Source organism: Henckelia pumila, chromosome 4 (assembly GCF_033568475.1).
Source record: "Henckelia pumila isolate YLH828 chromosome 4, ASM3356847v2, whole genome shotgun sequence".
In the NCBI taxonomy this organism is placed as follows: Eukaryota; Viridiplantae; Streptophyta; class Magnoliopsida; order Lamiales; family Gesneriaceae; genus Henckelia; species Henckelia pumila.
This window is the reverse complement of record NC_133123.1, coordinates 49022165-49050146: the sequence shown is the minus strand read 5'-3', so window position 1 is coordinate 49050146 and position 27982 is coordinate 49022165. Positions and strand designations below refer to the sequence as shown.

General features: G+C 36.1%; 1 protein-coding gene across 10 annotated transcripts; it reads right to left on the bottom strand.

Moving 5' to 3' along the window:
- Window positions 1-27982, bottom strand: LOC140860199 (uncharacterized). Of its 10 annotated transcripts, XM_073263064.1 has the most exons (24): window positions 27770-27982; window positions 26462-26502; window positions 25594-25757; window positions 23975-24030; window positions 22479-22628; window positions 22157-22373; window positions 21955-22057; window positions 21315-21422; window positions 18238-18419; window positions 15865-16060; window positions 15184-15447; window positions 14520-14666; window positions 14196-14274; window positions 13947-14060; window positions 13693-13862; window positions 12395-12513; window positions 11328-11451; window positions 11140-11208; window positions 10222-10348; window positions 9938-10052; window positions 1888-2078; window positions 1661-1773; window positions 1167-1481; window positions 1-568 (listed from the first exon to the last, which is right to left on the bottom strand). In XM_073263064.1, exons 5-23 carry the CDS (start codon window positions 22531-22533, stop codon window positions 1218-1220), a joined length of 2757 nt encoding a protein of 918 aa, XP_073119165.1. In that variant the 5' UTR covers window positions 22534-22628; window positions 23975-24030; window positions 25594-25757; window positions 26462-26502; window positions 27770-27982; the 3' UTR covers window positions 1-568; window positions 1167-1217. The 10 variants fall into 10 exon arrangements, with proteins under 10 accessions (XP_073119165.1, XP_073119173.1, XP_073119169.1 ...); XM_073263072.1 differs by lacking the exon at window positions 23975-24030 and having other exon boundaries at window positions 27770-27807; XM_073263068.1 differs by lacking the exons at window positions 25594-25757; window positions 26462-26502 and having other exon boundaries at window positions 27752-27982.

The window sequence follows — 27982 nt, the reverse complement described above, 5'->3', positions numbered from 1 at the left end:
TATATAACATTTAAAATTTTTATCATTTATTGTAAATAACATCCCGTGCATCGTACGGGTGAGATACTAGTACTACAAATGAAAACAAACACTTGTAAACTGTAAATCATGAGTAATTAGTATATCCAACAAACTCAAATTAAACACAGCAACAATCAAAATATTTTTTTCGGAAACTTGAGTTTTTAACCTGCGGATACTGATTGAAAGAAAATCTTTTTTCTCGATCTCCTTCCCACTAAAATACTGGATTGAACCACGAAATTAAATATATATATATATATATATATATATAGAAATAATACCACATAAATGCCTTTAAATCAGGTATAGATATCATATCCATCACCACGATTACTTTCTTGTTCAAACTTCAAATCAAGTGTAAGTAACACCAGACCTTTTGCTTCGGCTGCTGAGGTGTGGATTCGTCGAAACCTCTCTACGGCTTTACCAACTTCGCTCAAGCTCCTTCTCAAGCTTCAGGCTTTCTTCTCCATCTGCTCTTTCTACAGCTTGTTTCTGTCAATCTCAATTTAAAACTCCTAAATAATTCCCCGACTAAAACCTGTAAAAGAGTCCAATTAAGAATCTTTGATTGCCAATTTTGTAAATTTTGAATGGTAATCCGTAATTCGAAGTTCTGACATTACAAAGGCTCAAAACACACCACATTTCTCATTCCTGGTTCTAATACACAAAAGTTTGAAATTCACAACCATCAAAACCAACCACAATCTGTTAATAAACCAGATTAACCCAGAAGCTGTGTACAAAAATAAAAAAAAAAACTAAAAAGGTATCCATTAACCACATCAATTCAGGGATAATCAAAATAAAACATGACTTCCTCAACCAAGGAATACAGAGCCACAGATAAAACATATACCTTGAACAACTGTAGATTTAGCGACATGAAAGATGTGAAACTTCATTTTTCTCAAGGAAGTGATCAAAGCGACATGAATTAGGGACGTGTTTTGAAAGAAAACTGACATGAGTAGGAAAAAATGGAAACGTGGGCTGTAGTTGAGAAATCAGAAAAGGCGGGAGGGACAACTAGGAACACAATTTTGGTACGTCATTGTCATACTAAAACAGTTACTATAGCATGCTCAAACTTAAAGAGATAGTAAGAGATAAAATAGAGTAGATAGATAGATTACCTGCACAGATAAATATACATTCACAGGACAAAGTAGCTCAGGTGGTCCACATCAGAAGACAACGTATTGCTTCAAGATCTGCCGAGCAAGATCAGATGCCCCACTTTTCTTATAGATCAAGTGCAGATTATAAGCTGCTTCTCTCCGAAGATCACAGTGGCCTCGACTTTTAGTATTTGTATCTTGATTTTCATCTGGAAGTTTTGGGATGGGGAAGTCGTTCTGAGTGATCGCCAATACCTTTTCATAAAAGATGGCAGCCAAAGTAACTAGACCAACATGATGGTATGCTCGAGCAATGTTGAATAATGATTCCTGCAAGTGAAGTTCACGGTTACTTTATCACTCCACTGTGTAAAAAAGAAAATAAAAACACAACATGAAACTGGCTTTTGAAGAAGCTAAATCACTAGAGGCAACTGAACGAATAACCACTGATTTTGAGCAAAATGTTATAGACATCATTTGATATTGAGTCTTCATACAAGCCAAACCTGATTATCTTTACAAAGCCTGGCGTTGTTTTGGAGGAAGGAAAGTCCTTGCAGTACAGTCTGGTGCTTGTTCTGGAGTCTATGGCCTAGAGCTAAGTTTATCAAGGCAGTTCCTAAAGAAAATGAAAAGCTCCATTAGAGAATCTCCAGAGTCACATACAATAGCATTCTGGTGTTTTTAAAATCTGAAACTTTAATTTTTATGTTTTCTCGCAAAAGATGTATACCGGCACAAAGATTGACAAGGGGATCATCAGGCATCAGTCTATAAGCTTCCAAATATTCTCGAGCAGCAGCTTGATGCTGACTAATCATGGTAAACTGATGTCCGGAAATAAGAATTGGTGGCACAGAATCTTTGTGCTTTGTTCGCATGCTATGCAGGAATTTATTGTGCTTTGAGCATCGATTGCCAAATCTACAACAGAAAAAGAAATGACCTTGAGGCAAATCAATTAAAATTATACGAATGTATAAATCAAAACTCCAGTAATCATGTGCATGACATGCAAACAATTCATTTTTACAATTAATTAATAGAAACAAGGTTTCAGTGGGTTCATACATGTACATTCAAGATTGAATTGAAAGCTCAAACTGACAACTTGATTGGAACCAGTCATGGAAATTTTAGAAAGGCTCGGCAATGGAAGGATTGTTGATCAAAGTGGCTAGTGGTTTACCGAGGAAAGGTTAAGTAGGGATGAAAGGGCTGACGATGAGAACAAGATACATTTTATCTTCAGATGTGATGTAGCTGTTCGCCGGTCTGTATATCTTAGATCGGTTCTTCCATCTCGCTTCCACAATGAGAGCAACTCATAACTGGGAACTACAGAGAGCACACAACTGGAAATCATTGCTCATAAAGTCTCACCGTTGAAAAGTAGAAAGATATATGGTAAATGATAGAAAGATTTAATTGGATCTTTTTTTATTTTGGTTAAGATTGTATAGCCCATAATTGCAAGAATATCCTAGCCCATTAGTCTATTTATTTAAGCATATCGTATTGTGATTATTGTATCGTGAAAGTAATAAAATCCTTTTTCAGTTTTTCCTCAACTTCATGGATATTGCTTGATTTCGTTCATGGTATCAGAGCCTAGTGTTTACCCTAGCCTAATAATTTCTTTCCCTGCCCCTTGTTAGCAATTCTGTGATGGCATCAAGTTCCTCATCAGACACAGATTCCACAAACACAACACCACCTCCGCCTTCTGGGTCCGTAAAGCCAAGCAGGATGGACAACATGCCCATTCAATTAACCGTTCACAAATTAAATGGGAAGAATTACTTAGAGTGGGCACAATCTATCAATCTAATAATCAAAGATAAGGGAAAGCATGGGTATCTTTCTGGCGAGGCAAAAGAACTGGCCAAATCAGAAGCAACCTGAAAGAATTGGAAGGCTGAAAATTCCCTAATAATTGCTAGGTTAATTAATTCAGTGGAGACATCGATTGGGAAAACTTATTTGCTTCTTCCCACAGCGAAAGAAGTATGAGATGTTGTCTATGTCGCATGGATACGGGTACGGGTATCGTATCGGATACTATACAAGTATGGCGATACGAAAAATTTTGAAAATATAAGACACGATACGGCTAGAATACGGCAATTATTAAAAACATATAAATATTATATATATACATATATATATATATATATAAATTTAGTGAGAGAAGCAAAAAGAAAGGGGAACAAGACCGATGCAGAACTTCAAGCAGTGGTGTTGGTGATGATCGACGATGAGAGAAGCAGAAAGGGGAACGAGAACGACCAAAGAAAGAATAGCTAATTTAGGGTTTTTTTAGGCTAATTCATTTTAATCTATTTATTAATTAGCCCTCGGAAATTTATTGCTTTTCAATTTAACCCTTAAGCTTTTAATTATTTACAATTTAAACGTGTCCATGCCGTACCTAACCGTATCCAAAACGTATCCGACTGGTCAAACTTTAAAAAAGTCAACGACACGTGCTTTGCCTTAGCCAACAAGCGTGTCGTACCCGTGCCCGATACTTCAAAAAAGAATTTTTTAGGAGTACCCGTGCTAATGGGATGCCGTCAAAGACACATACTCCAATCTGGAAAATTCTGCACTAATATTACATTTGAGGACGAAATTGTGGAAAATCAAACAAGGTGATCGAGATGTGACCGAGTACTAAAACGAAGTTAAGGGTCTATGGCAGGAGTTAGATCTTTGTTATGATAATAAATGGTCTTGCCAACCTGATGCTATCAGTTTCCTGAAGCGATTGGAGAATGATCGAGATTTGAATTCTTGGCAGGTTTGAATAGATATCTGGATGAAGTCAGGGGCAGAATTCTTGGAAGAGTTCCATTGCCATCTGTATTTGCTGAAGTAAGGCATGAAGAATGTCGAAGGAAGGTGATGACGAGTGAGAAGGGTCCGCATCAACCTGAAAGTTCTGCATTATTGTCCAAAAAAACAGCAGAATAATTCTCAACTGAAAAGCCGGCAGAATAAGAAGGGAGAAAGAGTGTGGTGCGAACAATGCAATACTCCGCCATATACAATAGAAACTTGATGGGAGTTGCATGGGAAACCACACAACTAGAAACCAGGGTCATTCAACCAACTGAAATCTCAGGAACAGCCCCCTCTTTCACTAAGGAACAATTGTATAGCCTTTTTCACTCCACAAAATTCTCATCCATGGCTTCTTTATGTTCTTTAGCCCAAACAGGTCATAATTCTAAAGCCACAACTTTAAATGTGTCAACCACTCCTTGTCAACCGCAGATAATAGACACTAGTGCAACCGATCATATGACAGGTTGCTCTAAATTATTTTCCTCATACAGTCTATGTGCAGTAAATAAAAATTAAACTAGCTGATGGATCATTCTCAGCCATAGCTGGAAAAGGATCCATAGCCATCTCCAATAAGCTTACTCTCCAAACTGTGTTTCATGTTCCTAAGTTTTCATTTAACTTACCGTCGGTTAGCAAACTCACTGTGATTTGAAGTCTTTTGCTAATTTTTTGTCAAATTACTGTGAATTTCAGGAACTAGAGACGGGGAGAATGATTGGCAATGCTAAGGAGTGTGGAGGTTTATATTGTTTTGAAGATGAAAGCCCCTCCTCAAGTGAGCAACAGTTAGTTTCTGGTTTTGGATCATTTAAGGATTCCAAGGATGATGAAATAATGCTATGGCACCGTAGGTTAGGGCAGCCTAGTTTCACTATTTGCGATATTTGTTTCCGAACTTGTTCGAAATAAAAATTTATCTTTGTTTTAAATGTGCTGGGTGTCAATTATCTAAACATCATTGTGCATCCTTCCCTACACGGCCATAGCATGCATCAAGACCATTCAATCTGATTCATTGTGATATGTGGGCCAACAAAAAATCCAAACCAGTTCAAGAAAAAGGTGGTTCATAACTTTTATTGATGATCACACTCGTTTGAGCTGGGTATATTTATTAAAAGATAAATCTGAGGTTGAAAGTAATTTTAAAAAAAATTACAACATGGTAGAAACAAAATTTCAAGTAAAAATTCAAACATTTCGAAGTGCCAATGAACGGGAATATTTGGTAAACTATTGGGCTCATTCTTTGAAGAAAAAAGATTATTCGACATAGCTCTTGTATTGACACGCAGCAACAAAACGATGTGGCAGAAATGAAAAATAAACACCTCTTGGAAGTGGTTAGGTCTTTGTTCACAAATAAGGTTCCTGAATACTTGTGGGGGAGGCAATTCTCACTGCTGCTTTTCTTATAAACCTTATGCCAACAACAGTTCTAAATCAAAACTCCCTTACATGTGTTGGGGCATGTTCAATGGTGTGAGGATGTTGGTGTGATGAAGTTGGTAACTTCATTGCATGCTCATGTCAGCGATAACAACATCATCTCATCGTTTTGCGAGTGTGAGATGATGTTGCAGAGATGACGTTGAAATATTAATTTTTTATTTCATTAAATATATGGGTAATTAAATACGAAATAAAATTGCATATGATTGAAAAAAAATTAAAATTACACATAATTAAAATTTTAAAATAGTATTTTGAAACAACAAACATAATTTTAAATTACACACATAATTAAAAAACACATAATTAAAAAAAACAGATAATTAATTATTCATCTCCATTATTCACTGTTATGGACTAAAGTTTCATAGGCTTTCTTATGAGTTTTCATAGATTGGATTGAGGCCCAAGAGTCTCAAGCCCATAGAAGAAGAATTTAGATGCGTACATGAAGAGGAATAAAACGTGGGAGTTGTAGCTGGTTAGGGATATTCGGTTATTATTCTGGATTTGTAACTAGCTTTGGCTAGGGGTTTACTAGCAATTCTGCTAGGGTTTACAGAGCTTGCTCTGGGATATTAATATATTCTATATTGAATTTCATCATATCAATCGGGTTCATAACATTGGTCCGACCTGCCGGATTTCGAGGAGCGTCGATTCACGATGGCCAGCACAGGAGCAGATGGGAAGTTTGAAGCTATGGAGCATTCAGTGAGGGGGTTGCAGAAGAGTATGTGGCAAGTGCAGGGTAGGCTAGATAGGATTGATCAAGCTCTCGGAGGCCTTAGTGATCTGAGGGTGTTGATGGTACAGTGGATCAAGGATCGGGGAAAATTCAGGATGGCAACAAACCAACGAGATAATATCAAGGTTCTGTTGGAGAATTCGGTGAATAGAAATTTGGGAGATGAAATAAACCAACAAGGTGTAATCAAACCAGAGGGAAGGTGAATCATGAGTTGCTTGATCAAGAACAAAACGCGGAAGGAATAGGGACTTACGAAGAAGTGCATTTTGAAGCAATTGATGAGATTAAGCAAGCGGTAGAGGGAAACAATGACCCGGGCGAACTCTCAAAAAGCCGACGACCAAATACTGAAGTAAAGCTACCTTGGCCAGGTGACTATATGGCGGTGCCTGGATTGAAATCGGAGGCGCATAGCTCTAATTTCTTTATGGAGTTGAAGGCTGACCTCACACTGAAGAGGGAACATATGCCTAACTTCACGGTAAACATTAACACGATGAGCCCGAGATTCCTTGCGACATCTTGGGGTCAAACGAAACTTCTGGAGAAGACTGACGAGCGACTTACCATGGAATTGATCAAACGTTACAGCGGCCGAAAAGCCATGACTGATGGACACGCAACGTTGATCCAGGGACGCAAGATAGTAGGGCTGCAAATAGTGAAAACTGAGAAGTTGATAGCGCAAGAGTGGGCTCAAGAACAATTACCTGACCCGAAGAAACTTTGAGTTGGACGAGAAATCAAAGCCCGATTAAAGTTATCAAAGTTGAGAAATTGTGTTTTGAATCTTTTGATGGTGAAGTAACCCTAAAACTAAGAGGGTAGTGCTATTTTGACCATATTGAGATTGGACTAGATGATAATGGGCTTGTATACTACTGGCCCAAGAGCTGCAGTATGGGTTAGGCCCAATCCTTGTTCGCTTTAAATTTGAGCGAGCAAGTCCATTCGCTAGACGCCAAGGAAGAAATACTCCAAGGAGTCCTCGTTTCACCAAAGGATGGAAGCATAGTAGCGGCGCGGCCACTGTGCTACATAAACGAAGCCTAGGGACAAAGAATCGGGAAAGTCTAACGGTTTTGCAAACGAGAATTGAAGAGAAGGAAGACAAGTGTTCAGGGCTTCATGAATTTGAAAAGAACCTAGTTGTTCAAAGACAGAAAGAGGTTAAGGAGGAAGAATGGGCCTTTAGCCCACCTACAAGCTTCCATGCTCAGAAAACTCTTGTGGAGGGTTTGTTGTCCAGAAGATATAGGATGATTTTGTGGCTGTTTTATCGAGTGGCTTATGTGCATACGTGGTCAATTACTCCGGATGAAAGAGAAAATCTTGTTTTTGGTATAGGAACTGTTATGGATTGTTGGGAACGAGACTATGGTGTTGCTGCCCAGGAAGTAACTGTAGTAAAGGGATTTCACAACAGAGTCAGCAGATCCGGGATAACTAACGAGTGGGTTGAAGAGTATCCTCTTAATTTCTTCTATTTTGGTAATGAGTTTTTTGCACAGGGTTTTGCGATAGTTGTTTTCGATGTTGGGTGGAAGATTACTGAATTCAGAGGAAGGTTACTGCATTCAGAGAAGAGGTTGTTGATTTTAGAGATGGTTGTATTGTTATGGACTAAAGTTTCATGGGCTTTCTTATGAGTTTTGATAGATTGGATTGAGGCCCAAGAGTCTCAAGCCCATAGAAGAAGAATCTAGATGCGTACATGAAGAAGAATAAAACGTAGGAGTTGTAGCTGGTTAGGGATATTCGGTTATTATTCTGGATTTGTAACTAGCTTTGGCTAGGGGTTTACTAGCAATTCTGCTAAGGTTTACAGAGCTTGCTCTGGGATATTAATATATTCTATATTGAATTTCATCATATCAATCAGGTTCATAACATTCACCACCATTAATTTATTTTTAAAAAAAATTTAGTTTTTATATTATATTATTTTTAAAATATTAGAACGGCCGGATTAAATTTGGTCGTTCAAGATTTAATCTGGTCGTTGAAAAATTAAAGATATAAATAAAAAAGGAGCAAGCAGGCACTTCACCGCGTAGAAGCCCACCTGCTTTATCACACGAGGATTACTCCTCATGCGATTTCCTCGCCGGTTCAAATTAAACGGGCGAGGAAGCGAGGAACATTCCCTTAGGAAACCTATCAAATGTCAAGAATTACCTCAGATTTTCCTTTAAAGGTGTTTGGTTGTGTAGCATTTGTTCACATTCATAATCATAATAGGGATAAACTTGACCCTCAAGCCTTGAGATGTATGTTTCTTGATTATTCTCCCACTCAAAAAAGGTATAAATGTTTTGATCCAAAATCTGGAAAATATTTTGTGACCATGGATGTGACTTTCTTTGAATCACAGAAATTGTTTACCACCCTCCTTCGGGGAGGGAATACTTTTGAAGAGTCCATGTTTGAATGTGATAATGAGAAGACCATCGAGTCCAAAAATGATTTTCATGTTAATTTTTCACTGCCTAGTATAGAAGGTGCAAATCCATCCATTCAAGGTGATCAAAACAGCAACCCAAATAGTAGAAGATTTGGACAGGTTTATACAGGGGCAGAAATCTTCAAAATAAAAGGGCAATGTTCACTGTAATAACCCAAATCCTTATTTGAATAAAGTATAATTTAAGTCGTGATTAAAGAGTTGTTAATTAAGCATTGTTAATGAATCGGTTAATTGAGGATCATCATGTGGGGATTCACCGACCAATCTAATTCAGATTATCTTATCCCAAGTAATCCAACTAGACGAATGAGATTGTGACACGTGTCAGATAAGATAAAGTTCGGATCTTCTTAACTAGTCCGGATCCAGCCTATAAATAGGAGTCGATTTCATTGGTTTTTTTCACAGATTTCCCTCAGCTTCTCTCTCGAGTTTCTAGCCATATCCCTTAGGTTTTCTAGCCAGTTCTAGGGAAGTTTAGTGTTGAGGAGCTTCGAAGCTAGTGTCGGCTTGAGGAGGGGTCACCGTCAAATCGAGACGTCATCAGCGGGCTAACGACGGACGTAGGTATAACCCTAAAACCTTCAATAGTGAGTTAAGAAGCATGTTTAGTCATTATGGATCTGATATGATAGTAATTTCAGTATGTTGGTGTTGTTTAGGTTCAGACGAGTAGACTTTGGTCAGATTGTTTAGTGAGGTACGTGATGTACTGTCTGAGGTATCAAGCGTAGTATACACTTATATGTTGCATTATTATCTGTTGCATTATACATGATTTATTGTTTTGGCATATTATGCATGACATATCATGTTGCACATGATATCTTTGAGATATACCTCGTTTGTAGGGGCCGCTCGGCCCTGCTCTCGATTGTGGACGATTGGGTATCGAGAGCTACAGTGTCCGATGGGACCCGCGAGCTCTGATGACCCTGGACATTGTAGGTTGTAGAAAATATCTCAATATCTTTTATTTATTGTAAATTATTGAACATAATCAATTAGAGATATTTGATAGGATGGAATAGAATGAATTAGAATAAGTTATTTTAGCATAATAGTTTTCTTTCTTTGCTTAACTCTCTATTGTAATTATAAATTGATTGTCTTGTATTGTTTATGTTATGCAAAAACACATTATTCTGATTTTGATTTCCGCATTTGTAAAACACCATTAGTTGATTAACATCGTCAATTAGATGAAAATAGATATGTTTCAGCAAACAATAATAAAGGCATGAACAAGGGCATTGTTACCTTGATAATGCTTTGTAGTAGCAACTCCAGGCAGCAAAGCTGTACGGACGCTGACTGACAAGGTAACGCACGCAATCCCACCCATTTGCAGGATCAGCAAGATTATATGTTATTCCTACGAGTTTAAAAGATGAGGAATGATTTAGAACTTTCAAACAAGTACAATTCACCTATTCCCAACTAATAACAAAGCCCAGGGTCACTATTGAATTAAACGAACGAAACATAAAGGAAGATAAACTAAAGAAGCTACAACTATTTCATAATTTAATTTCAAGACTTACGAGCTCCAAGCGTTCGAAGCTCCTCCTTCATCCCAACAGAAAACGTATTGCATTCCACTTTCAAGCAAAGATTGATGATGTCTAATGCCTCCCAATACCTTTGCAAGGATGATAATGACTTGCATAACTAATGAAATTGAACACATGACAATTTGATTCAGAAATAAAGTTTAATCACACAAATGAGTTCGAGGAAGATCATGTATAAAATCAAAGTCTAACCAGGGATGAACACATTCAGGAAAATAAAAACAGAAACATGTGGAGATCATCATGATGAATAAAATATGGCAAAACATCAACCACCATAATTAAATCTAACTCTTATCTTAAATCGGCTCCTCATTTCTTCTAAAATTTTTATTTGTTTTCACTTTCAAATAATTTAGCAAATGACTTATTCTTTCAATGTTATCAATGAAAAGGAAATGCGTTAACAGGACCTTCAGTTTCATTCCTATTTACTATGTATTCAACTTCTTAACATTATCAGCAATTTCTTTCAAGCTACTCAAGACCTCTCCCTGGAGGATAATGAGTAACTGAGATCCACATCATGATTCTCAGATTACATCAAATTAAGATTGGCTCACTAAGTAATACAGAAAAACAGTCTGAAGCTATTTCTTGATTATATTTTTTTGACTTGCAAGCAATCAAACAAATAAAGACATAATTGCACAAGGGAAATAGTATTGGCGACACTGCCTAAATTACAAGTTTTATTTCTTCTTCCTCTCCAGTTCTATCTTGTGCTAGTGAACTTGATCCAGCCATATCAATCCAGTAACCTGATATTCCTGGCAGGTTCACTGGAACATGGTTGTTGAAACATATAGGAGAGACACAAACCAAACTTAAAACGTGAGACAAACGGTGTGTGGGGGTTGGGAATAAGATGGCGATTCGGAGGCTTACATCTAAAATCAGAAGATGATGCTCTTCATCTTTTACAAGATCTGGCAAAGGGGGTTCCAGAAACAATCGCTGATCCAGTAATTAATTGAATCAAAATGAAAAACAGGTGAGTGGGTCATATCTCGATAATCCGAAGGGGAACAACTTTAATCCAAATCAGGAGGTCAATCACAGTTTTGAATCCTTACCGGAGATTCTTCATCCGAATCATCACTCTCCCAATCAATTCCATCAGCCAATGCAGCAGCCCTTTTTGCTTCCTTTATTGCATCTTTTCTCCCAAGCAATTTCTTTGCCCTGCTGGCTTTAGACCTATTGCAACATTGAAACTGTTATTACATAGAAGTAGCTATTTTCTCTGACAGCTTCTAGCTTTATCTGAGCATTCATTAAAAATTTAATATTCATCAAATTATTTAATACTCAGATGTAACATGTTCAAACTATAATATGATTAGGGTTGTATCACACTAGTAACGTATTTTCCAACATCAAGGAGTCAAAGCGCGACTAATGTGGAAAAACGATAATTCATTCTTTTTGACCATTTTTTTACTCCTGCTGACAGACACTATCAATTTGGCCATGTTTATTCAAAATTTGGAGCATCTTACTTCAGAAGATTGGAGGTGGTAATAGATAAGGCATTATATCCCAAAACAAATATAAGCAGTATAAACAAATATGAGGAAGCTACTTTTAGTGGGCTAAGAAAACCCACGTACAATTCAGCCTCTAGAGCACGTTGAATTCGATTTGTGTAAGCCATGAGGAAGCCCACCATAAATTTTGGTCAGGAATTGGGACCAGCATTTTCACAAAGGAAAAAGTATAAATTCCTTTTTGGCATCTTGGAATCCATATTTATGAGAATTGCCGCAAACAGGGACAATATCGCCCAAAAGGATGGTCTTGTTACATATCAGTAATAATAACCTAACATATAACTGAAAATAAAGCTGTAGTATTTTAGATTAGTAGTAACTTACAGAACAAAACTATAACAAATGAACACAGATTTACGAAGTATTTTGTCTCAGTAGTGCTAAAGAGTTTATATAACACTATTCCAACTTGAAATGCTTGAAACTACTATTTTATTAACATGAAAAAGATTATCTACATTGGCAGGTGGCTGCAGTTACAATATGTATCTATATATCTGTCTATGGACTGACCAAAATGATTGGTCAATCGATGGTTAGAAAGATAATTTAGACATCAAACCATAAATGAATTGAGCCAAAAAACTCACAAATCTGCAGATGAGGCCACGGGCCTAAATCCGTGAAACACGCCGCCGGTCTGATGATCATCCAATACTTTAATCCTCTCTGAAAGAACATTTCTAGACAATCGTTTCTTGGGCTTAACCTAATTCAAATGAAGAATTCGAAACTCCACAATTATGGTACTGGTAGAATTAAAATGTGCTCATCAAGGAAAGGAACACAAATCTACAGATGTAATGCATAATAGGCACAATGTAACAGGAAGGTTCTGATTCCATCGCCGATAAGTGAATAAAACTGAAGTTCGGCAAGAACTCAAATGAAAACCAGGAACATATGAAACAGCAGAAAATAAAATGAGAACATAACAGGATTCAGTTCGCAGAAAAAATCATTATTAAAGAAAAATATCCAAGTTCGGGCAACCTAGAGTAAAAATAAAAGTTGCATGAGACTAACCACAATTAAGAGAATGACTCCCAACTTAAGTCTATAGTCATAGTATTTTTCAAGCAGAGTAAATGGGCCTGGTTTCAAACCTGTGGCAACAGGTTTAGCCTGGTTTCAAACCTGTGGCAACAGGTTTAGGAACAAGCACTCGGATGAGCCTATAAAAGTCCATTCTTCAGACAATATAATACATGTTACAGCCCACACACTTGAGGTCACAAATAAATTTTCACCCTCTACATGAGGACCTTAAAAGGATTATATTTTGTTTAAAAATAATATATTTTATTTCCTCATTTGCTACGTACTCTTTCTTTATTGACTAACTTCTAGCTGCACCATTAACCATCCGAAACAGAGAGACGAATAGCATCTGGCGGAATTTTTGGCACACATGCAACTCTTCACATCCAAACAGAAAAACATTTTCTCTTGGGAGTGAATAATTTGGAAGAAATGCCAATTGGATCCCTTCAGTTAGTGTGGCCATAGTTCTGAAATTCCAAGATTTACAGCAGCATGAAATATCTATAGAGATCTGAAAGTACTAGGAGTGCTTTGGATTAAGAAAAAGAAGATGACTTTCCAATAACCTAATTCATCACAGGTTCACCGCAATAAGTATCATGCTTAGAATTGGAAGAACCATTAATGGTGGAGCCTCCAACCGTGCGTAGCAAGGATGGGAATCGATATATTTATTTACTTTTGTGCTACTCAGATAAATGAAGGTAGTTTTTCAAGACATTCATAAATTGACAAACAGGAAACTACTTTATCCTAGGAAGTTTCATTTCAAGTGAGCTGATAATGGAAAAAGAACACAAATGGGTAAACATAGACAAGGTAGGGAATTTTAATTTAATGTTACCTTTTGTTGAACTGATTCAAGAAACAAAGTCTCGCGAATTACAGGGAAAATTACATCTACGAAAGCCTCACAAGACCCTTTAGCTTTATAAATTTGAGAAAGCTTTACTTTTATTCTCCCACTATGCCACCATGATTTAGACTCGTCTGAACTTGGGGCAAGGGTTGATTCTGAAAATACAACACAACACTTACTAGGAAAGTGATAAATGATAAGATTGACCTATTAAAAAAGGCCAAAAGAGAGAACTATACCTGATCCTATTGGAGGTGACAGCACAGAGATTGCTTCATCTTCTCTTTCTTCTTCAAGAAGAAGAGATGACAAAGTCAAGCGAGCATCAATACCATCATTAAGTTTTTGAATAGCTGACGGAAAGTTGAAATGATAAAGCACTTCAGTGAACTAATACATAAGTAGGGCAAAGTCTATAAGCTAAAACATGAAGCACAGAAAATACCAGGCAATTACAAGTTTTAGACTTCGTTATTTAATTCACTTACCTTTGTAATAATATTCAATGGCTTGAACTCTTTTCTTCAAAGAAACACAACACCTGGCGATTTTCAAATGTAAATAGCCCTAAATTTATGATGAATTGAATACAAAAAGCCCGTTGTCAGTATCATCCTAGTGCTTTATGATACTTCTCTGAAGGGATTCAGATGCACAAGTCAGTGCACCAGCGAAAAAAAAAAAAAAGAACAAGCAGCAGCATGTTTGTGATCAAGACATTGAAGAAGTAAGCACCATCAAGATTGTTTAGCTTAACAACTTTAACTTGAGAAAAAGGTATTAAGCATCATGAAAATGTTAGATTTCCTTACATTATATTTATCCCCCTCTCCTTCTAACATCATATAGTACTTTAATGCGGAACCATATTGACCAACAGTCATTAGTGAGTCTGCAACGTCCATGATTAACTGAGGATGAACAGAGGCATGCTCTGGTTGTAATGCACTGAAGAAAGCCTGTGATACAATTTAGCGAACCATGATAAAAGAGCAGTGAGTTTTGCACAGATCAAGAATTGTTTGGGAAATCCACTTTTTTCCTGGAAGGACGAGAATAAATAGGAAATAAACTGTTTCTTTGCTCAAACTCTTCCCCAATGAAAATTTTTAGCATGTTTGTGTTGATTGCAAGCAAAGATTATCTACTAGCATATGCAAGAAAAAAGTTAGTAAAAAAAAAAAGGTTCAAATTGCACGACATGCAGAAACCAAACACTTTACATTCTCACAGCTCAGGCACCTGACGCAAACGTACCAATAGCTATTCAAAAACCTAGAGCAGGACCAAAGATATGGATAGATGTGTTTTTATGTTTCATTTCTCAATCTAACAAGTGCATACGAGTGAATTAAAAATTAAAAGTTGAGCCAAATTCGCAGTCCTAGTTGAGATTTAAACCACAAAAGAATCAATAATCAGTTACAATAAGGTAAGATAATGTTAAGAGAGTGGCAATATCAGACACAGGCAAACCTCTGCTTTCTCCAACTGTCTCAGATGAACATGGCAAATTCCAGCCTTGATTATTAAACTTAATGTAATTTCTTTTCCAGCAGAGTGAATCTTCTGTGCATGTTCAATATGGTCAAGAACTTTGTCATACGCATCACTTTCCATGAGTATCGAAGCCAACAAATCTACTAAACTTAGAACAGGATCGCCTATGTGATTGTGATTCCTGAGATGGTCCTCCAGTATACAGACTGCTCGCTTATTTTGCCCACATTTTTGGTAAAGCTGAAACAAGAAAGAAAATTCAAGTTCATTTCTGACTTGGAAAACCCTCTCAATCAGACCTGTGATTTTGCATCCTATGTATTGCTTCAAAAGTTTATGGAACAGCAATGCACTTCAGAGACATGGAAACATTTTTTCACAAGATAAGTGCTAATAAATGTTCCATTTTGCTTTCTATTCCTTTCACTCTGAAAAGGATACTTTATTTTATTCTGCTTTGATGATATTTGAAGTTTAAACCAGATAAATTATCCGTGTGATATTATAATATGATAAAAAGAGTTGAAATCAGCAATAATCTCTACACGATCATTGCTGCTGCTAGGAAATATTTAAGTTCTCGCACTTGAGTTGAACTCAACTAAATAAATTTGATGTTTCAAAAAGCAAAAGATCAACAAACAAATCAATATGAACCTGTGTGGCTATTCTAAGAACTTCAATATTATCAGGATAAAGGTGTGAGATTTGCTCATATGAATCAGCAGCCTTTTGATGCTCTCCGAGCTCAACAAAGAGAGATGCACGCTGAAACTGAAGATCAATATCTTCAGGATCTGCTGCTATTGCTTTGCCAAGACAGTAGTTTGCCTGCTTCTTGTCCCCCAGTTCTCTGCAGGTAATTTAAATCAGAAGTCAACCAACTCACTTGATATGAGAATTTTAACTCGGCTTGGATAAATGAAAGCACATGCGACAGAACTTAGGATACTAGTTATGCAAGCAATCACAAATTTTACTTAGGAAGCATATATGTTCAAACCAAATACAAATGGATCCAATATATCATGATATTGAATCAAAAAATTTACAACTGTACAAACACGTCATGAATCATAGATCCCACTAGAATTGAGTTGAATGTAGCCCAAACCCATTTGAGTCATGTTTGGTCAGCTCTACTGACCAGTTTTCACTTTTCATACTTCTAGTTCACCAAAATGTTTAATGTTCTAGACAACCGCTCACACAGAGATCAAATGGATAAACCATCTCTCTACTTTCTACTTCCCTTCAGAAGAATTTTTTTGATCATTTCAAAAAACATGCCAAGCCACACTTTTAGCATAAAGTTGTGGAAATGTAAACAAATTTTCAACTGTGGCATGAGGGTATCAATACCATCCAAGTTCATCTCCGATTCTCTTTACTTTGCAATTTATCTCAAAGCAACTCTTTCTGGTGCATTTTGCATTATTTTTAATATCTGATTATGTTTTCACACCTGTAGCATCCTATGCTTATTTTTCTTTTACAATTTTCATATGTGACATGAAATTCTCAGAAGAAAAGGCTCGACATCATCTCTGCACGAAAAAGGTTCTTTCGAGACAGACTACATATGAAAATAAATTAAATAATCTCAATTAATTTTGGACACAAACTTTACAATCAGATGAGCATTTGGTCCTTGGGCATCAAGTTACACTTTCAAATTATAGAACCTTCATTTTGCAAAAGAAGTTTTCACTCTTCTGTTATCTTGTAGTCTATTTTGTCTCAAAATTACAGGTATCAAAAACAGAACCTGATTCGACTTAGCAGCAAAAAAATCACAGTTCTATCATTCACCCCACAAGGAGTCTGGAACATCCCATGAAAGACTATGGATGAGATCAGAATTTTTTGGAAAAAGCTTATTAACAATTTTTTACATTTGTATTGCTACTTTTTATGAGAAGGCGAGGTCCACAATAGTCAATCCACATAATTCAGGATAATGGTTAATGATATGATTTTTCAGATGATAACAATGACAGTCCAAAACTAAAGATATAAATAACCGTAGAACAAAAGCCAAAAAAGTGCAAGACTGAACAGAAAGAATAAATTGACAAAATGGCAAACCATGAGAACTGTTAAAGCATAAAGCAACTTTAATATTGACACAGAATAGCTTTAATTAAGGTTGTGTTACAAATGCGTATATAGGCCAATTTGTAATTTGTCCCTGTTGAACCAGCCAAGCTCGCTTTCAGAAAATAATTTGCTGCCTTGGACTATTCTAAAAGCATTTAATTTCACTTTTCTCATAATTAAAAATTGTGGAACCATTATACCAAGATGAATCAATTCGTGTAGGTTCATTCTTCTTGACTATTCACTTCACGTTCATTCAAATGCCATTCATAAAAGATTATTGGGTCAACTGGACCACTACCATGTTGAATTTCTAGTTCTCGCCTCTCATTTAGAAATTTGTATTGTAGGGTGTGGATCTTGTTTTGCAGGGTGTGGATCAGATTTCAGGAATTTCATGCTTAATGGGAACTGGAGTTCAAAACAGAGATGGAAAGACTATCGAAACCTGATGATTATGTAGGACCATAGTTGGGAGTCGCTCCATATAACAATAACATATACAAACATCCATGACAATATATTGCCATAAAACTAGCTGCTTTTGTTCGGTTCTGATTTTTGGAATACAATTACGTTTTTTATTTCACACATTCTTCAATACTCTACAACACAATCTCATGTTTCACAGTGACGACAACCCATTTCTGGAAAAATCACTCATGAAGAAAAGTACAGCGAAGGAAAAAAAATTGCATGAAGTTCAATATAAGCACATGCGCTACAACATTTTTACTTGGGTATTAAAACTTAGCTGAACAGTAACTGATCAGGCAAACAACATCAACCCAAATAAGTGAAGAACAAAATGCAAGATAATAGAACGATGGAAATCCCAATCAACAGCTATAAGCGCCACAAATGGAATAAAAAATTAGTTAACAAGAACATCCAGAGGCTGATTGACTAAACTAAGTGAGGGAATCTTACATTGACCAAGTGACAAGGAGTTTCCACAAAGAAGCATCTCTCGGAGTCAAATGTGCTGCAATCATATAGAAATTTAAGGCCTTCTTCCTATCATTCATTGCCTTGTAAATAAGTCCAAGTTGATGGTATGGAGCAGATAGATTCGGAGCAAGGCGAATCACTTCTTTCAATGCACATATGGCCTACAATATAGATTTTATATGCATTAAAAGAAAACATATAATTAATCCGTAGAAATACTCTACCAATATCACAAATCTTTACTTAACATAACTGATTCCCTTTAACTAGATTCACATACAAACAATGTTCCAAGTATGCGATTCCATAACAAATGTCATGAAACCGGAAAGAGACAAAAAGAACCAAGGGTAGTGACCCAACAAAGTAACAATACTTTTGCATTTTGAACATAAGAAAGTATCAAAAAGCCTTGAGGTCATTGTTGCCTAAGTTATATAGTAATAACCCAAATCCTTATTTGAATAAAGTACTAATTTAAGACATGATTAAAGAGTTGTTAATTAAGCATTGTTAATGAATCGATTAGTTGAGGATCAGGATGTGGGGATCCACCGACCAATCTGATTCAGATAATCTTATCTCGAGTAATCCAACTGGACGAATGAGATTATGACACGTGTAAAGTTCAGATCTTCTAAACTAGTCCGGATATAACCTATAAATAAGAGTCGATTTTATTGGTTTTCTTCACCGATTTCCCTCGGCTTCTCTCTCGAGTTCTACCCATATACCCAGTCTAGTGTTGGGAAGCTTCAAAGCTAGTGTCGGCTTGAGGAGGGGTCACCATCAGATCGAGACGTCGTCAGCTGGCTAACGACGAACGCAGGTATAACCCTAAAGCCTTCAGTAGTGAGTTAAGAAACATATTTAGTAATTCTAGATCTGGTATGATAGTAATTTCAGTATGTTGGTATTGTTTAGGTTCAGACGAGTAGACTTTTGTAGATTGTTTAGTGAGTTACATGATATGCTGACTAAGATATCCAAGCATAGTATACACCCGTATATATTGCATTCTTATATGTTGCATTATTCATGATTTAGTGTTTTGGCATCTTATGCATGACATATTATGTTGGATCTGATATCTTTGAGATATACCTCGTTTGTTGGGGACGCTTGGCCCTGTTCTGTATTGTAGACGATTGGGTATCGAGAGTTACAATGTCCGACGGGACCCACGGGCTCTGATAACCCTAGACATTGTAGGTCCACGTCTTGTTGATGAGTGTGGGTAGGGGTGGGCAATCGGATCGGGTAGTTCGGGGTCCCGACCCGACCCGACCCGACCGAACCCGATCGGGTGCAAAATTCGGGTAGATCGGGTTTTTAATCGGGTTCGGATAGTAACCGAACCCGATTAAAATTTAGTCGGGTCGGTTTCGGGTAGTAAAATACTACCCGAAATACCCGATCGGGTATCCGACTACCCGATTATTATTAATTTATTTTTTTTAAAAAAAAGCTATATGGCTTTGGAATTGGAAAAAGCCCATTAGTTTTGGAGAGCTCGGGATTTTATTTTGGTGAGGATGAAAGATTTCTTTTATTGAGTATCATGATATGCCCTTTTTTGTTTTTTAGGATTAACACACGTATTCTACTGTTGGGCATGAGATATTTACCTGTTAAATTGTCTTTTTAAATAGGTATGATGTAATTGATAAAGCTTCTAATTGAAGGGTGACTTTCTGACCAAGTGTTATGCCATATCCTGCTTCTGTACTAAACCAAGCCCATCACTTTCCTGGAGATGCATATTTCTGTGTAGTTAAAACACTTTTTTTTTTTTTTGATAAGAAACATATTTAATATTAAAACTTAATAATAGTTAAAACACTTTCGTTGATGTACAAAACTTGATTATAACTTTTCTTTAGCCGAAGATGTTGAAAAATTAATGTTCAAAAGTTTTCTTAGAAATTCTTCAGGTTCTATTCTTTATAAGCAGGAAACCCGAAACCGACCCGACCCGAACCCGACTAATCGGGTATCCGACTAGTCGGGTACCCGAAGTTGTCGGTTCGTTTCGGGTAGTGTAAAACACTACCCGACTAATCGGGTACCCGACCCAAACTACCCGAAAACCGAACTACCCAACCCGTGATATCCGAGTATATTGCATTTGCATGCATCATAATTATCGGCTTGTATACTCGTACTTTCTCGTATTGGACGATTTTCGCTCACGTTCTTGTTTTCATCTTGAACACCCCACTCCACAGGGCAGGTCTCAGGTTGGACGGATCGGACGGCCAGGGCAATGGTTAGAGCAATTGAGTTCTCGGTGGTGATCCGATTGAATTTTATTTGGTTTCTCGCATTCTCATGCAGGATTGTGATTACTATTATGATTATATTAATGTTTAAAGCTGGGATTATCTTCTGCTTTTGTTTGGGGTTGTAAAAGTATTTAAGTTGTTTCCGCTGTTTATTTGATGTTGTTAAGTTTAATTATGCTAGTGGCTCGGGTAAAGGCGCTACATATATAGAGAAAAGAATTTTGCCAAAATTATCTGAGGACATCATAGCCCAGTAAATCATCGTTCCCTAAGTTATAGGGAATCAAAAATTTTGCCAAAATTATCTTATGACATCACAGCCTAGAACATTTACACAGAACATAAACCGAAACTTCTACAATTATCAAAACTCAACATCATTCAGGAAATTCCACAATCTATCCGGAATTTGGAAAATTTACCAGCGAAACAACCTAAAAGATTCCCATCCAAAGTCTACCTACATTTTTTGGCTCACAATAAGTTGTTGATATATCCTTCCCTAATATGTAACAATTTACTTTGTCATAGAACTCAGAAATTAGTGTGCATGATACAGCAGAAACTCGACCCGTTTCTCAAGAAAGGCTCAATAAAGCAGTTTTCAGCTCCAAAAATAAAAACAAAACTGTTACTATTCCTTCTTCATTGACAGAAATTTAATTGGAAAATAACAGTAAGGTCCCATAATATATTGGAATATGGAAGATTGGAAGATTAAAAAGCATCTATTGACAAAATTGGAGTCAGATGGATTGAGAGATGAAATACCTCTTCAAAATGGCCATGTGCATAGTGGAGTGTTGCATCACCAAGTTTTTGAGTCACCTCTGGGTTGACTTTGTTCTTTGATCCCTTCTTCCTTCCCCTTTGTTTAGACTGATACCAGTGACAAAATTAAGTGTGTAAAATACATTCTCATACTGTAACAAATTAATTTTAAGGACATTTTAACGATATACAAAATATACTTCATTTCAGTTATGCAACAGTGCAGTTCAGGCTTCTCTCCAAAAAATATTAAAGATCACCAAGAAAGAAAACAACTAGTCAGCTACAATGGAACTAATGAAGAAATTATAACAACAAAACACTAACTCTTGGATAGAAAATATACAACGCCTATGATCCTGATTTCAAGTTGAGAATCCAAAAGGGACCATGAATTCACAGTTTATAGTGCAATGGCACCACCAGAAATCATTGTAACCAGTGAGACGGTAGTGGTACTGAAGTGTAACTCCGAAATCTATGATAAGGGGCAAGATCAATCATTGAATTTACGTTAAAATGAAGTTTCAAGAAAATGTCACAGGATATCACTATACCGGGAATCATAGATTTAAATTGATCGTATACACATAATGAGAAACACACTGGAGCTTACACTGAGTAATAAACTTTTTGATACCTTTGTTGACCTTTTCTTCATACCGAAGTTGATGGTCTCCATTATTTCCTCAAAGCTTGCTCCAAGAAACTCCTCCTGCCTAAACCTTTTCGCTGGAATTTCGCTAATTTTTTGAGTAAGAAATGAAACTCATTGATAAATAAAGAATCGTGAAATAAAGCAAAGCAACATGAACTGTCACAGCTAAAAATAGATTAAATACCATATTTCGCGATCAAGAGTGCAGCGCTTCTTGGCTGCCAGGATCTCATAGTCATTTTGCATCTGTTCAAGTCGCTGATAAGGCTGAAGCTCAGAGGCATTGTCCTCTTCGACAAATGTAATAGGGTCCGTTTCCCCTTGAAACAGGAATGTGCCCTCTTCTTCATCATCAGTAGTTTCGCCTTCTTCGCAAGCCTCGTTGACTTCAACATCTTGTTCTGATTTCATAGAGTGTTCAACAATATTAAATTGTGCGTCAGGAAATAAAATTGAGTTATTACTAGAGCTGCAATCCATAGTAGAAACTCCCCCAGAGTACTAACCATTCACATCGTAGACATCCATTGTTGAATTTTCTCCCACATGCTCAGCCCTCATTCTGAACCTCAATACCACCACTTCTTTGTTAAAACTTAACCACCCAAAAGCCAATGTGTAGCTGAATAGTTTTCTTGCATTACTGGCGCAATGCTCTACAAAAAACAAATCTAGGGTAAGGCGATAACCATACCATAACTGAGCATGCAAAGAATGAACTTTGATTCAGGTAAGTCTCGCTTCACACGACATACAGTTAAAACAGAGGGAAAAAAGAGAACAAATATATGGCATTTGGATATTATGGTCTGAACCTTAGGATTAAGCAACTATTTTCACAAAATTAAAACTAGCATATCATGAAACGACCCTAACCTCTAGTTTAATTAAATAAATAAGAAAAAGGAATTTCGAAGTATTATTATTAATTATACTACCATAATTATTATAGAAAAATTTTTAAAAAAAAATCGTCATGACCTATCTTAAAATACTTAACCCGACCTGTCTCAACTCAGCATTTCAAAATAAAAGAAAGACTCCCAAAAGGTAAGAAACATCTCACGATAAGCATAAGCATCTGTTTGGGTACAGTCCCAACAACAAATAAGTGAGAAGGGATTAACAAGTTTAAATGCCTAGTATCAAATGCAGGGAATCACATCCTGCTAACAAATTGGAAGATAAACAGTGCAAACAGTTCATTATTATAGACATCTCAAATGCGGAAAAACAAAGGAAGCGACGGTCATGGGTGTGCTCCGCCGGGTGCTAGGTGCTAGGGGTGGGCATCGGTCGGTTTGGTTCGGTTTTACTCTACTACGGTTTCGTTTTTTCGGTTTCGGTTTTCAAAATCTCTGGTCTGAAACCGAACCATTTTATTACGGTTCGGTCCGGTTTTTTTGTGATACGGTCCGGTTTTATACGGTTTAAATAATGAATTAAATTTATTTTGCACGACTGCAAATATTAGTTTAGAGACAAAGAAAAGTACGCATTGTTAAAAATAATTATGGATTTATAAATAAAATAAAAACCAAATTATAAAAAAGTTAATACTAAAATTTTTTTAAGAACTAAAATGATATCTCAATTGATGCATGCAATACATAATAGAGAACTAATAATAATAAAGCATAAATTATTCCATTAGAATTAACAATATGAACTTCAATTTAAACAATAAAGCGACTATTGAGTTCCATAAAAACAATATTTAATTAAAATAGGTTCACATAAGGAAGAAAGCATAGAAGTGATAATAAAGGCCCATTTGTAAGACCCAATGGCCAATATGCATAAAAATCTTATTTTAATTAAAATTCGGCCGGTTCGGTTTTTTCGATTTTTTCGGGTAAAACCGCAAACCGAACCGAATAACCGGTTTTCATAAATTTTAAAACCGAAATCGGCCGAATCACCGAAAAAACCGAACCAAATAAACCGAATTTTTCTGTTTGGCCGGTTTTTTCAGTTTTAACCAAATTATGCCTACCCCTACCAGGTGCTATCAACCCTGGTGATCCTGCCCCTCGGTCACTGAGAAATCATCCTCACCTGCACCAAGCAGATGTAGTGAGCCTAAAGACTCAATAAGAATATGGGGTGAAATAACGAATAATAAATATACATTCACACACAATTAAAAATATCTTATACTGAAAATACATTGTTTTTCCTTAACTGGGACTCTAGCAAAAAGAGAAACTTGAAAACATCACATGCAAGACTGAATTTAACTGACTGAAACAAAACTAAACTGCAGCTGCATAGCAAGACTGAACATGTGGACTAAAAAGACTCAACTGAGAACTAATAAACTGAACTGTAAACTAATAAACTGAACTGTGAACTTAGATCCTTGATTGTAACCCTCTATTTTGATCGATCAATGGCTGTAGTATACTATGCCGGCAAGACGCCGAGATCTCTCCCGACGCGACATTGCCCCTTTTTATCTGATTTGGTAGGGATTCCGAGATTTCTCCCGGCCACACACTACCCGTCGTTTTGGTAGGGATTCTGAGATGTCTCCCGGCCGCACACTACCCGTCATTTTGGCAAGTGAGTCGAGGCATCCCTCAACCGACATTGTACGTCTTGTCACAATCAACTCTCCTTGTTCAAAATACTTTTCTTTTCTTGACTCGACTCGAAGACTTAGGCTGAATTTAAGAAAAATGACTTTCTTGCAAATATTTACTCGATTACTCGACTCACAAATAAATGATGAAAAATGGTTGACAAAGATGATGATTTAGGTGGCAAACCATAGACAAGAGTCTAGACTTTACGTATCCGGAGCAATCCACTTGCAAAGCTTATAACTTACTCAATTCTTAATCAAAATCAAAACGACTTTCGCTTGAAAACACGGTTCCCATGCACTCTATACTTAACTAGGAAGTCATCCTCGAGGTACAAATCTTAACCAATAATTTCTGGCAATAATGTTTCCGGGCAGCAACACCCAACACCTAAAACCCTGCACCTTAACATTCAATAGCCTAGACCAAAACTTAACCGAATTAGTTCCAGTTTGAAACAGCATTCCCTAGCATCCTAGGCTATTCCCAAACCCGAGCCCATAACCAAAACATGAGTATAACACTGGCATAAACCACCATTCCCGGGCAGCCCTGTTTCTTGGCAGGAAACAATGCAACTCTTCCTACTTGGACCTCTCTTAGACCTTCAACCCAAGCTCCTCTAAGTTTCCAGCCTATAACCTAACCACATGAGCACCCATAGACCCATTTTAAACCATTAGAACAGCTTTCCCCAAGCCTAGTGACTCATAAGGCCAGCCCCTGCCCCTGCCCCTCAAAACCGTCCCCTTCAACACCCAAAACACCAGCCCTTCACTTCCAACTTGCTAGCCAACTTCACCCGTCCTAAGCACTACCATGAGAGCTACATCTCAACTATGGCAGCCTCTAAATCACCAATCCAAGGCCACACAAATATCGAATCACATAAGCCCAATGATAAAGAAGATTCGAAACAGGATTCGAAACAGAGGCAGATGCAAACAATAAACAGAAACTTCTACTCACATCTGGCCAACACAAGAAAAACAACATATATAGATCATAAACACGTACAACACCAAAAGGAAACCTGAAGCTTTCGAACGGCTAATCAAAAGGAAGCAGGGAACTCGAACGGCTATCAGAGAAATGCAGAAAATACACGGACTCGGCCGTGGTAAAGAATTGTGGAACTCGAGCACCTCGCCTGGAGGGATGATTCGCCGGGAAAGAGCAGCTGGCGGCGGCCGAAGGCTGGAATGGAAGAAAGTGAGAGTGCCGATCGCTAGAGTGTGAATAGGGGGAGGAAGAATGAAAGGGGTACTATCGGCTGATGCTTGAGAGGGGAAAAATAGAAATGGGCCGTGAATTGGGCTTCTAAGTGTAATCCCTTATTGGGCCGAGTAAACACATAATTTAAGAGGCCATTTGGTTTGAGTGATAGGATAAGTAATTCATAAATAAGTAATATAATGTAAATTAAAAATAAATAAGAAAAAAATAGTTAATAAATTATTTGATTTGATGGATAGATTATAATTTATTTGATTTAATTGATGTAAAATTATTAATTAATAAATAGATAAATAATATGACAAAAATAAAGCAAAATTGATTGGGATAAGTTATACATAGATAAATAATACATCAAACCAAACAATGCCTTAAATGTATATGAAAAATAATGTATAATATATAGTATGTAGTATTTTAAATGGTGTTTGTTAAAGTGTTAGTCCCAAATTTTTGTAAATACTCAAAGTTTGAAAATTCAAGAATTAAATACTTAAATTCTATTTGCCTGGTTTGAAAATGATAATTTTCGAAAAATTTTAAAAATAAGCTCAAGAATGCGATAAAAGCGATTTTTGACACCCGAAAAATTCTAAAATAACATTTCATCTATTTTTCTCAATTATCACAAATATTAACTCTTGAAATAATATCTAGGAATTTACCCCCAAAAACCACTAACGCCGAAAGCCGGAACCGGAAGCCGCTGAACTCAAAAATCCCAAGAATAGTTAACTTAAAATATTTGAGCAACTATACTTTAAATGAATTTAAAGCAACTAAAATATTTAAATAATAAACAAAGCGATTAAAATAATTTAAACAAACTTGACGAACGATTAAAAGTCATTTAAATAAATACACAAACGAAATAAAATCTTTAAAACGACTCGGACAGGTAAAAACTTTTAATTAGATAAGATAGACATTTAAAAAATAATTTAAAGTGACTAACCGCTAAACTTAAGTTATTTAAAATAAATAAATTGGACAATCAAAATATTTAAATAAATAATTTTAATAGTTAAAATCATTTAAATAACTATCCAACATCTAAAGTAATTTTTTAAATAAGTAAATGAAATAGTTAATATCATTTAAATAAGTAGACTTAAACCTTTAAAATCTTTGAAACAAATAAGTAGTATAATAAAATAATTTAAATGAGTAAAATTAAAAAATTAAAAGAATTAATTTAATAGTCAGTAAAATAAAATCCTTTAAATAAATATTTAATATTTTATTAACACGTAATTCAAATAAAGAATTTAAATAAATTAAACTTAAAAATAATAAATCATATTTATTAAATTTAATGTTAGCGATTTAGTAGATTAGATTTTAGGTACTACATATCATCTCCAATGAATTTTGAAGAACTAGAAAACAAAACAGGTACTTAAATCATGCATAATTTCAATACCAAATACGAGTCCTTAGCCATTGTTTTTCCATAACTCCAAAATAAGAAAGCATAATAAACAATCGCATAAACTAGTGTAAGAATCAGCAATAACTACGTAAAGTGATTTTCTTCTTTGACTTTGATACATAAAATATTAACAAAATTGATGATCAATATTAGTGCGATAATCGCGAAGAAATCGAATTTAAATCAAATGGATAAAGTTTCGATTCCGGGCATTTTACAATCACTGAAGAATCGAGCTAGAAATATGCTTGAAATGTCCAGAAACTTCAAACAACAATCACTTAATACTTCAAACAAGAATCACTTAGGAAGTTCTAACTCCATAATGGTATCCAAAATCTCAAATTTATCGAGAATCATCAAAGTTTCATAATTCAATACTATACCTATAGTCATCGGAATTCAAAAATTGAATAAATTTTCAAAATATTCAACTAAAATTCTCGAAATTCAAATATTCAACTTCCGGAAATTCTATTAGCTTTAATTCTTAAAATAATACAACACTTTCTAACAACAATACTTTCTTCAACAATGATACCACAGCGCAGCCCGTCGCAATCTCAGAGATTCGAGTGGCACAAATCTGGTTCTAAACTCGAGATTCAAGGCTTAGATTGAAGCTTGCAGAGCGAGGAACAAAACCCTAAACTAATTTTTGTTTTCCGATAGGTGTTGGCATCGATTCGGAGATAAAGAATAAAAAGGGAGATTGGATTGGGACTGGGGAGATGGTCTTCTCTTTTTTCTTTGT

Bases quoted from the DNA above. Each gene is read 5' to 3' on its own strand.
- LOC140860199 (XM_073263068.1), bottom strand. From the start codon at position 22,533: ATGAGGGCTGAGCATGTGGGAGAAAATTCAACAATGGATGTCTACGAT. The intron at 22,058-22,156 runs GTATTTAATCTA...TCAAAAAATTAG, and splicing joins ACTCTTGATCGCGAAATATG to CGAAATTCCAGCGAAAAGGT. The intron at 16,061-18,237 runs GTAAGATTCCCT...AATTACCTGCAG, and splicing joins CTCCTTGTCACTTGGTCAAT to AGAACTGGGGGACAAGAAGC.